Source organism: Ambystoma mexicanum, chromosome 2p (assembly GCF_040938575.1).
Source record: "Ambystoma mexicanum isolate Mex_15411 chromosome 2p, UKY_AmexF1_1, whole genome shotgun sequence".
NCBI lineage: Eukaryota > Metazoa > Chordata > Amphibia > Caudata > Ambystomatidae > Ambystoma > Ambystoma mexicanum.
The window spans coordinates 547,993,332-548,005,875 of record NC_090923.1 but is presented as its reverse complement, the minus strand read 5'-3'; the positions used below and the strand labels follow the sequence as shown (position 1 = coordinate 548,005,875).

Sequence of the window (12,544 nt, the reverse complement as noted above, 5' to 3'; positions counted from 1 at the left end):
TCAGACTGCACTGCTGTTTGAATTGCAATAGATTTCTGACGTAATCTCCTCTCCTCTGTTACACAATCCTCACGACCATTTACTAATGCAAATGGCCATACAGTTTCACCTCCAGAAAAAACAGATGCAACTTACAAAGGAGTAGGAGATGGGAAAGGAAAGTAAATAGGTCTCATACATGTCAATTTAGGTATTGAAGGGACATAAAGATCATCTGACAGCACATGGTGACCATATAATCGAGGCGAAGAGCCCAAATTATCAGGCTTCATTATGTGGGGACAAAAGGCAAGAACTTTCTTCTTCAAATCTGTGTGGGTCGTTTGTTCCAATATATCAGCCCAGTCACAAAAAACAGATCACCATATCCATAATTTCTTTTAAGAGGCCTTTACTAGATGATAAAAGTACATGGAAGGAGTAATTTTTGTCCACAACCCCCTCTCGTTTTCGTCTAACACCAGAGAAATAGCGGACATCCACTTCCCATATTTTAAAGTAGTGTCTTGTCGTCGCTCCTTATTAATAGGTGTAGAAAGGGTCAAATTTAAGCTAGTCAAACAATTTAAAGCGGTGGGTTTATGGGTAGAAAAAGTCTGTTGGCCCTCAATAACAAGGAAGTCAGTTGTGGTAACCACGTTTGAATTCCGTCTTAAATTTGTGGGTGGCACAGCAGCTTCTCGACTTTTTAGGTTCCTTACGTGTATTACCTGCCCGCCGGCAGGACAATTGCAAGTCAGTAGTAACAGTAATAACAGAGCTCAGCTGAGTCACTGATTTCAATGATATAGGGAAAAGATGAAACTGGAATGAACTAACCTATCCGAGTGGGCCTACACGAAGGAAAGGCAATTTTCACCTTTTCACCTTCTCCACAGACGTCTTTCCAGCTCAGGTCTGCTTGTTTCGAAGTCCCGGACCTGCGATCCCACAGGAACACGGAACTCTCAGTCAGCACTCCCCCAACGCTCCGCTACTGCTGTGGTTCTTGAAAGTCCCTCCTTCAATGGAAGTGGCAAAAAGACTTTGAAATACAAGAAAACCACACTGAACACTCAGTCAGCACTGCGCCATGGCTTATTTGGCTAGTTTCTTCACCCCTTGGAGTGTGCTTTTTCTACAGGTCTGCACGTGTGAGTTATTGTCTTTCCCTACTTGGGATTTATTGCGTATTAATCATTTTATTGTTTCAGTGCTTCCATTTCTCCATCATGGGTCTCCCACAATGTGTGGACTAAGCCTGTGAAAGACCAGTCTACCATCTTGGTTCTCAGATTGCACTTGCGCATGCATGCTGGAGCACGACCATCAAACTAACTGTTTGGGTAGGTCACCGTCGCTCACTCTGCACCTTCACCACACCTCTTCCCATCTGGTGTTGTTGCTGTGAGCCAAAATGGTATTTCATTCTCACTCCTACATTTTTTACTTTGAGATGGATTGTTATTTTGCAGGGCATACCTTAAAGGGGCTGTGGGTCGCTCAACTTCGTTGTTAACTTGACTAAGCCTCTACATCACTATCCTTAAAGGGTCCCACAGCGTAATAGGGCACATGTGGCAAGTACCTGCACGCTGACATAGGTGTTGTGGAGGGGACAATGGGATACTCTGCATGTCATTTCAGAGCCCTGCATTACAGAGCTGGTGGTGGCTCCCAACTCCCATGGCCATCCCAACACATCACAAGAGTCAGACAGAGGACCTCATCACAGCACACATGCAGTGCCCATGCTAGACAGCTCTCGAATGACTGGCTATGTTGAGGAGCCAATGCTAAAATAGTGTGACCGGGCGGGTAGGGAAGGGTGAAGTTAGTGGGCTTGCAGCATTGCCTTCGGGGTGCATACAACAGTCCTTTGGCTTGTTGCATTGTTCACCTATGGCCACCCCTAGGTATGTTCTCTTTGCTTTAAAGGGCAGCTTTGGCAATACCTTGATTCATCAATGTGCCACTTAAGTACTACTCCTCACGAGTAGACCATCAAACCCTGAATCTGATGGATCGGATGGCTCTATGGTCCTTCACGTTTCTGCAGTATTAAACATGTAACAGCCTTATAATGATCACACCAGCATGTCTCTACTTCCACTACTGCCTTGTTGTACAGCGCAATATATGTCCCTATGGCACAGTCGGGCAAGAGAGCTGTACATATGTGGCTGAATAGTGGATTAATTTAGGCCTCAACATCCCCATCATCCTGGTAAATGTTTCGGTCAACTGCTCCATGCCCCTTGTTTAATCTGCCTTCAGGTTGGCTCAATAGTAACTCTAGGGAGGTAGACGCATACAGGGATGGTCCTTATTCACTTGGGGGGCAGGAGATGCAGATTACAGGCTACCTGCCCTCCCTTGCCCCCACAGCTTTGATTTATCCTTGATGCCATGTAACTAGCACTCATGATCGCTCAGGTCAAATGCCTAGGGTTCCGTGCATCACTGGATTCCAAATCCCAACTCTGCCATTACTCACTCAGGCCTCATGCATTCAGGATTTAACAGATGGCTATTGTGTCAATTTTAATACGGGGAGGTGATAAACTACAAATCATGTCACTTTCAGAACATTCAGAATCCTGTTGCCTTCTTCTGAACAGGAGCTGGACATAGAGATCACATATAACGCCCCGACATTGGCTTTCAGTCACAGAGGAATGTTTGAACTTCTCTGTATTGTGCACAATGCTCAGATGGCCTACATTCATTTTCTGTACCCACTTCATTCATGCATATGGATGGAGGGGCATGTGCCTTCCTTTACTGACAATCTACACTTGAGAAGAACAAGATACTTACCAACTTTAACGTTCTTTTGATTGGATGTTCCTCCCACATATTCCTCATCTTAGATATTCTTATCATATCAGATTTGCTGCTTTGGAAAAATAAATTCACACCAGGGAGGGCTGTTCTCGATGATGTGGCATTGATGTCCCTCGAGGGCTGCCGTAGAGTGTCAACGTCATCCGTAGTATAAATGACTCGAGCCGCGCCCGTTGGATTCAGTTCTGTTTTTTCAATATTCTCAACTGATGAGTTGACCAAGCATACCCCTAGACCGCAAGCTTTCAAGGAACATTGATTGTAAAATACGTAAACTGTACGGCGGGGTAGGTTGGGAGGGTCAATGAGGAATACGTGGGAGCAACATCCTATTGAAAGAACGTTACAGTTGGTGTGTAACTTGTTCTTCGAATGGATTGTGTCCTCTGTATGGGAGCGAGGGGTCCTCAGGCCCCCTCGCGTCGTACGCTCCTCAGTACAAGGCTTGGACCGCGTGCCTCCGGTAGTGGGATTGCCCCTTGCCCTTATGTAAAGTTAATCACGGTTGACTGCTACATAGATGGGACTACTGAGCAGGACACGGGGCATCCATCTTTTGTGCCCCCTTTCGACTCCATCTTGGGTAAACAAGCCTCACTGCAATAGTACAGCAATGCTCAGCTTCCCTTCCACCGCAGCAGCCAAGGACAGAGACACGCAGCCAAGGACAGAGACACGCACACAAGGCGCGCAGGCAGCTGGCTGCCCCCCCACCTTGCACTCCCCCTGCGAAGGAAAGCTCTACGCTTCCATTCTCACGCTGAAGCTGGAGAAAGTTGCAACAATCAATATGCTACAGTTTTCTTCCTCGGAGATCACTGTTCGTCTGAGAACCAGCATGTGAACCAGGATGAGCTAAGCACTTTCTGCTCGATTCGTCCTCATAAACGTGCAAGCCAACCACCCCCATTACAACAATTTATTGCCATCCTGACCCTGCACCCCCTGTAAGGTATTTCTTTCAAGTGCCAGACCCTCGCCTGTGCTGCGAAACCCACCCAACACACCCACTACTAACCTTAAGCATTTTTATTACTATATATGTTTTTACTTGTACTAATGAGTTTGAAACCTAAGAAAAGATGCGAAACACAGCCTGATTCTTTTACAACACAATAAAGGTCAAGGCCTTCAATTAAATCCACGAATGACCCAATTGTACTGACAATAATCATTGTGTGTGACTTATTAGAAATGTGACAAGTAGCATAAAATGTTTTAAATAATTTGTTATTTAGTGTGTAACATATTAGCTTAGGTGGTGACCACAGTGACCGGACCCTGACCTGCATGGAGCACAAGATGTTTGATGTCCATCAGCTACTCAGCCAACCAGGAGGAAGAGATGCCACCCACATCTACAGCACCACACCGCCTGGCCAATCGGGTCCATTTAGCATTTTTTGTTAGAGTTACTTTAACTAATATAAATATGAGTCTGATGTAATGAGATTTTGGGGAGAGTTTTTTAGGTTATTTCCTAGCTGGAGAAATAAACGATCCTTTGAACTCTTGCAGCCGGGTCTCAGTGCCTCTTTCCCCGACAAGGGGTTGTGTCTACTATTTTATTTTTTCTCTAACACGTAGTAAGACGGGGAAAGACACCTACACCTCCCACGTATTCCTCATCTTAGACAGACTCCCAAAGCAGTAAAAATTTGGAGGATGGAGTACTAATTAATTTTACTCATGAACCGTATGTAGAACGGCGTTAGCAAAGAGACCACCTTGGGATGAGGTGGAATCCAAACAATAGTGTTTCACAAAAGTGTGCATTGACGACCAGGTGGCCCCTACACAAATATCCTACACCGGGACACCCCTCTGAAGAGCCCTCTAAGTCACTGTGCGCCTAGTAGAATGAGCCCTTCGCCCATCTGGAGGTTCTTTATCTGCCAGCCTGAAACACTCTCCAATTGCTAGCATCATCCATCTGGATTACTGCCAGGCCCAATTTGCGGCCGGTCTATCCAATGAAAAGTTAGTCACTTTGTCGAAATGTTGCCAGTCTAGAAATATAATAGCTCAGAGCCCTTTTTGGGTGGAGCCTTTATTCTTCCTTACTTGTATGAGGGGGAGGATAGAAAGATGGTAATGTGATTTTTTGAGACAAATGAAAGTCAGAGATTATTTTTGGTAGAAATGAAAGTTTGACTTTAAGTAGAACTATCTTCATGGAAGATGGCGTGAGGAGGCTTACAAGAGAGCCTTTAACTCGCTCACCCTGCAGGCTGCTGTAATAGCTACTAGTAGGATTGTCTTAAAGTGAGAAGCGTTAGCGGACAAGCGTGCAAAGACTCGAAAGGAATGCATGTAAGGAATTTTAATACTAAATTTAGATCCCTCAAAGGGACTTGAAATGGGACTGGGGGTACACGTTAGTGAGACCTTTTAAGAATTGTACAAACAATGGAATTTTGAAGTAAGAGACCTCTTCCGAGGAGCGCTTAAAAATAGAAAGCGCACCTAGGTATCCTTTTATTGTACCAAACGCATCTCCTAGAGCTCCTCTTGGAGGAAATTCCCTTCAGCAGTACAGTTCTAACTTCCTGTTGACACTGGTCGTGAACAGATCCACTTGAGGGGCTCCCCAAAGGGTGAAGATCTCTTGAAGGACTACCTGAGCTAGTTCCCACTCGTGGGACACTGTGCTCTGCCTGCTCAGAGCGTCCGCCGCCGTGTTCTCCTCTCCGACTGCTGACAGAGAGATTCCTTCTTGTATTGCCCAGAACCAGAGCTGCATTGCCTCTCTGCATAGTGGTAGTGACCCTACACCTCCTCTCTTGTTGAGGTAGTACATGGCCACTGTGTTGTCTGTCATTATCAAGACATTCTTTCCCCATGCAGAAGGTAGAAAAGCCTTCAGCACTAGTCTGATTGCCCTCAGCTCCAAAGGATTTATGTGTAGTTTGGACTCCGATGGAGACCAACGACCGCCGATTGTCAGATCGTTGGTGTGAGCTCCCCACCCTGTGAGTGGGGCGTCCGTCACTATTGTTATCGCCAGCCATGGTTGCCAAAAAGATTCTCCCTGGAGAATATTGTCCCTGCAAGCCCACCATAGAAGATCTTGAGCCACCCTGGCTGGAACTTCCAAAGATCTGACATATTCCCCGAAAATTGGGACCAGTGAGTTCTGAGGGCCCGTTGAAGGCATCTCATTCTCAATCTGGCCTCTGGCACCAGAAAAATGCAGGATGCCATGAGGCCGAGCAACCTCAGAAAATCGAAGGCTGGCAGATGCTGGGCATTCTGGAACTTTGTTACCATTTGCAGAATGGGATGAGCCCTCACCTCGAGAGGTGAGGCTTTGCCCGAGGAAGTACCCAGGACTGCTCCAGTGAATTGGAGTCGTAGGAACGGTATCATATTTGACTTCTTGTAATTGAGGGAGAAGCCCAGTCTGTGTAAGAAGTGGCAGGTCATGCTCAGATGTTCCTGGGCCTGTTTGGGTGAACGTGCCCTGATTAACCAATCATCCAGGTAAGGGTAGACATGAATCCCCCCTCTCCTGAGACTCACTGCCACTACCCCCATCAGCTTGGTGAAAACCCCCAGGGCGGAAGTCAACCCGAATGGCAGAGCTCAAAACTAATAGTGAGAACTGCCAATCGTGAACCTCAGGTACTTTCTGTGTTTGAGATGGATTGGCACATGAAAGTAAGCATCCTGAAGGTCCAATGATACTAACCAGTCTTGGAGTTGGAGAGCCTGAAGGGTCTGAGAAAGGGTTACCATCTTGAACTTGTCCTTCCTGAGGAACTTGTTCAAGTTTCTTAAGTCCAAGATGGGTCTCAATCCTCTGTCCTTCTTTGGGATGAAGCATGGGAAATATCAACGCTTGTTCCTCTCCGCTACAGGTACATGTTCTATTGCACCTTTCTCTAGTAGGATTAAACTGTCCTACAACAGGAGCAGATCTGGAATTTTTACAGAGTTGTATCCCGGTGGATGATCCTGAGGCCTTTTCTGAAAAGGAAGGCAGTAACCTTGAGCCATTGTTTCCAGTGCCCAAGCATCTGAAGTAATGCCACGCCTTTCGTTCAGATGCTGAGAGATCCTGCCTCCCACCGGGGTCTTGTGGGTCAAGGCCTCAGAGTGGATTTGCGGCGGCTGCAGCAGCAGCTGAGGGGACAGATGTCGCTGCTGGGGCTGATCTAGCACCTTTTACCGCCGGTAAAATAGCTCGCTGTTGTAATCTGAGTGTGATCTGCAGGACGCAGGTTCGAATCCCTGCAAGGCCAACTCAGCCTTTCATCCTTCCGAGGTCGATAAATGAGTACCAATTTCGGTTGGGTGATATTGTAAGCAAATATGTGCTCTGTAAAGCGCTTTGGATTAAGGCGCTATATAAATAACACATCATTGGGCCTCATTCCGGGTTTGGAGCTAACAATGGAGTAATTAGCTCCATGGTTGCCTCCGAAACCGTCCCAAATCCGGCATGGTGAAAGGAGTAATTACCGGTCCATTCCAGGGTTGGAGGGACCGGTTATTCCCCATTCACCTTTTGCCTTTCCCCATTCCCATTCCCATTTCTGCCCATAGGGCTCAATGGGAATGAGGAAGGAGGTAATTACGGCACCGTAATTACCTCCGAGGTACCTTTGCGGGTCCCGTACTTAACTCCTGCTAAAAGCAGGAGGTAAGGAAGGACCCGCAAAGGGAACTCAGAATACGGAGGTAAGGGATTACCGGCATCGGCACACTTACCGGTGCCGGTAATCCCTTACCTCCAACCTCGTAATGACCCCCATTATCATTATCATTTTCCTCATCCACCCAAGGAAATTTTCTTTGTCCTCTTTGACTAGCCTGTCCTCTTCCTCTTCCAAATGAGGAATAAAAACGAAAGGGACGACCCCTCCAGGAAGATGAGCCTGAGTAGGAGTGTTGATGTATGGAGGCGCTAAGTGACTTAGCTGCCGCTTTAGAGGTCTGCAGCTTCTCCAAACTCTCATACGGCTTGCTGCCGAACAACCTCAAGCTGTCAAATGGCATATTGAGAGGTCTGGCCTGCACATCCGGTGCAAAGCCCGACTTTCTCAGCCACACAAACCTGCGTAGCACTCTGCTAGATGCCATGGACCTGCTGATGCTGTCAGCAGTGCCCAGCCCTGACTGGAGGCATTCCCCCATGGCCTCCTTTCCATCTTTTACAATCGCATGGAAGCCGTCCCGTTCCTCGTCCTCAGGAATGTGTTCAACAGCCGCAGTAATACAATCCCACAGTGTGTATGTGAATCATGCAATGGTGAAAGTCACATTTGTTGACTTTAAAGCCATGTTGCTCGAAGAAAAAATCTTGCAAGACCAGGCATCAATTCTCTTATTGTCCCTGTCTGGGGGAATAGATGGCTATGCAGATTGTCTAGTAGAAGTAGCTGCCTGGACTACTAACCTTTCAGGCGTAGGATGCTTAGTTAAAAAGTCAGGGTCAGAGGATGAAGATCTTTATTTCCTAGCAAAATGTTTGTTCACCGCTGGTCCAGATTCTGGGCTTTCCCATGCGGCCATAACCTTCCTCTGAAGTGCTGTGTGAAAAGGAAGAACAGGATCCTTTTGAGAACCTTTACTGAGAATGTCCGTCATGTCATCTAGTTCGTAGGCGGATTACTATTACACCCCATGAACTCCACCACCCTATTCATAATATTCCTATATGCTGAGTGCATGATCAGCTGGGTCAGGTTTGTCGAATTCCAATTCAGGTCACGTGTCTATACCACTATCTGTTTGGAGACAGTCAGAGGTCAGACATTTTGGACTGAGGGTCAATCAGTTCCTCAGGAACATTTTTTGTACCATATCTTACCCCAAAAGGGGAAATTTCTTCATCCGAGGATTGTTCCTCCTCATAAATGGAGGCCATAGACTTGAAAAAGTATTTTCTTGGCACAGGGTGAAAAATGTTACCCATGGTTTGTGAGGACATCGACCTTGGTTTTGCTAAAGGCGTCGATACTGGCGCCGGAATCAATGTTGCCCTCGAACAAAGGCGCCGATGTTGTGGACGCTAGCTTCGATAAGGTCGAAGGTGCCATCGATAGAGGAGTTGAGGAAGGTGTTGACGGAGCCTTCGACACTGGTGTCGAGTAAATCTTCAACAGAGGCGTCGAGGAAACCTTTGACACAGGTTTCGATGACGGTTTGGAATCTGGCGCCATTTTGTCTGTCGCCTTCGGTTTATGCACCGATAGGCCTGTCTTGCTCTTTTTATGAGGAACTGGGGAGGTTTCTCTCGACGACACCCTCGACGATTTCTCGCCGGATTTAGAGCGTCTTGTCTCAGACCTTCCTCTGTCATCTTTAGAAGGAGCTCGGGCATGGTCTTTGCACCATTCCTTCGAAGGGTTTGGGCCGCATTCTCGAAGATTTGCATCATTGAGGCTCTAAAAGCTTTCCATTTTCTAGGGGAATCATGCTTTCATGGACAAGTGATAACCCCTGTATCAGAAGACGAAGAAGAGGGAGAGGGAGAGGGAGAGGGAGATCAGTGTCGTCTTTTCTTTGCTTTCTTTGAAGAAGACAACGATTTTCTTGACCGACTCCTCTACCTAGATTTCTTCGACTTACGTCGGGACTCTTCCCTAGACTCTGTGGAGCCTTTATTTTTCTTCGAAGAGGCCTTCGAAAAATTCCTCCCCCACCTGCCAATTTACCTCGCCGTTCTTTGAGAGCTTTACCTGTCATAGCTTTACAGGAACCGCAGTCGTCCACTCGATGGTCCGGAACCCAGGTCCCAGGGGCGAACTTGATGGGTGTCAGTTATAGACATTTTCTTCCCACATCTCTGCCACTTTTCGAAGCCAGTTTTAGGGGTAGAAGGATTAGATGAGGAAGACATCGCAAAAGACTGAAGCGCTGTTTTCGAACACACGAAGCAAAAGCTTTTGGAAAAACAGAACTGAAGCCAATGGGCACGGCTCGAGTCATTTATACTACGGATGACATTGACACTCTTCGGCAGCCCTCGAAGGACATCGACGCCACAACATCGTGCACAGCGCCCCTGGTGTGTGATTTTTTTCCTCGAAGCAGCAAAGCTGATGATACAAATATCTAAGATGAGGAATACATGGGAGGGCACAATCCGTTCGAAAGAAAGAAAACCCTCTGTTTTTGATCAGACATCTTGCTTCTTACTTAGTTATATTACAACCCTATCTGACTATCTGTTACCAGTGGCAAGAGGGTGGAAGAGCACTAAACAGATACAAAATTGAACAAAAAACAATTCCAAAAGTTGCAAAATGATTCTCATATTTTCTAACTCGCCTAGCCATATGAAAACACAAATCACCTTGAATGACAGAAAAAATCATTATATTTATTTTACTGTACCTGGGATGTCTTTGAACTGTTTGACACATTTGTGCAGGATCTTGTAGGATTCTGTAACATTCTTCTCCAGCTGCTCAGCATCAATTGTACTGAGTGGGTCATTCATCCAGCTGTCGTACCAGCGCACCCAGTCCGACACAGTGGTCCACAGATCGCGGTAGGGCTGAAATTCTTTAACCAATTTGTTCAACATGTCAAACTGAGTATTAAAAAAAAAGGTTGGATAAATGAATGTATATTCGTCCTGAAAATGTCTCCAGGACAATAAAGATCATATATCAAATGAGTACTTTTGTTCTCCTACACCAATCACAAATTACCTAGAGAATTACAATGCATTATGTTCCTAGTGATTCTACCTTTTGGAGTAAGTTGTGCTTCAATAGATTACAAACATGATAATTGCTCTCATGGTTGGCAAGGAAACACAGCAGTGTGTTCTCTGCTGCCAACTTACTCAGACGTAAAGAGGGAATGGTTTTAAGTTGAGTGCCACGTCTTTTACAGTACAAGCAGAAGAGACAATTCATGTGTGAAACTTATCTGAGCATTAGCATGACCACGGGTGGTCAATGGATGGATACAAATTCAAACAACCAAAGAATATGTGTCCGGGCTCACATCCCATCTCACTTCTAGCTTCACTTCCCATGCCAATCGTTTTGGCTTTTAGGCAGTGTTTAAAGTGCCCTCCTAATTGACAAAACTGAAAAGCGTTTGAAGACTCATAGCCTTAGTGGTTTCATAATAGTGCTCCTTTTTAAACTTTTGACTCCTACCTCCCTACCAAGTCAAGAGAGTTGAACATTTGAGGCCACCAGTGAGCCCAAAGTTACTTCAAGCACCCGATTGGCACCTGTCTGCAAACAAATGGAAAGTGCAGTGAAAACATAGCTATATTGGGATTAGCCCCTGGTCACCCTTGGACTCCAGCCCCTCGCTCCAGTCTCTAAAGCAGCGACAACTGACAATAAAGGGAGTCACTAAATATCTCAGGAAAGGTTATGGGAAATGCAAGGATATGGTACGTAGCCACTCAAAAAGGGATCAAAGGCAACGGTGAGCATAGGCTTAGGAAGGGAGTGCGCAGCATGTCAGTTTAAAGATGCACATAAGCAATCACAAATCGCAATCACAAATAATATGTTCTTATACTACAAAACATCTCTGGATAAACACATTTATAAGGTGGGGCATCTTCCTTATATAACAGTGATATAAAATCACCTCAGTTTACAGCTCTCACACTGCCCCATGTCAGGGGTGAGAATTGAAAAATTCCTATTTATTTTCTTTACATTCTGGTACTGGTATTGCTGTTTCATCAAAGATGCTGCACTAATGAAACACCAGGACCGGATACTCTACTCACATCTGGCATGGGACAAATTGAGAGGTCAGTCTCTTTGGGGTCTGTTGACATGGGAAACCAGATCACTGGTGTTATGAAGCTTTTACTGTTCCCACAGGGCAGAAAGGCCCATTCAGAGTGGCATTACAAAGAAAAACCCCACTATGTAGAGGCCGACTGGAAAAGCATTGCCCAAGTCAGCAGTGTTGCTCTTGTTTTGGCATTTGCCCGTCATTGCCATAATATACCCAGATAGTAACACCATTTGCCAGCTGTTAAATCTTGTGTTCCGGTATTACTATTCATGCAGATCCCATGCGTGCACAACAGCCAAAAGGGTTAGCTTTGCCAATGCTCCTTTTTACTATGCATTGGTATTCCAGATTTCTTTATTATTCTTTTTTAGTTTACAGAAGGCAATATGCAGATGATCCTTCAAACAATGACAGCGTGGGGTGCAGAAAATAATATATCTACATATCTTGAATCCAGGGCAGCCTCCAGTTAGTGGTATGTTTCATGTAAAGAAATACCTGAGGTTGACTGCAAATTCATCACTACGTCCTGTGGACGCAAAAGCAGTGTGGAAATATCCATCCTAGTTTGCCCATGTGTGGAAGAGCACATACGGAAGAGGGGTTGTTTGGGATACATTTGAATAGAAACACTCGATATCATTGAATCAATCACAATTATTTTTATACATTTAAGAATTTTAGATTTTACAGGTTTTGAACAGCACTGTCCCATTTGCCCTCCAAAGATTGCACGCACAAAAAGGGAAGTAAGTGGAGCATGTTGTGTTTAGAAGGTTGCCTTGGCTACAGCATTTCAAGTGAAGATGAAGAAAACGTTGACAGGAATCAGAACAAAGTGAATGGAGGGAGTGATGGTGTGTGTGTGTGCTGTACATCTCTTCTGCGTTCAACTAGTCCTGCTGTGTTCCAGTCTTTCAACCGTAAAGATAATTTATTTTCTGCACAATATACTGATTGTAAGCATTTTTAAAATGGCACTGAAATC

General features: G+C 45.5%; 1 protein-coding gene across 1 annotated transcript in view; it reads right to left on the bottom strand.

Annotated features, from left to right (window-relative positions):
- Positions 1 to 12,544, bottom strand: part of DNAH1 (dynein axonemal heavy chain 1) — a 3,604,831-nt gene that overhangs the window by 2,476,789 nt on the left and 1,115,498 nt on the right. Inside the window, exon 19 of the mRNA XM_069644003.1 lies at positions 10,171 to 10,369. Within this exon, the coding sequence (XP_069500104.1) occupies positions 10,171 to 10,369 (199 nt within the window). The remainder of the gene's footprint in view (positions 1 to 10,170; positions 10,370 to 12,544) is intronic.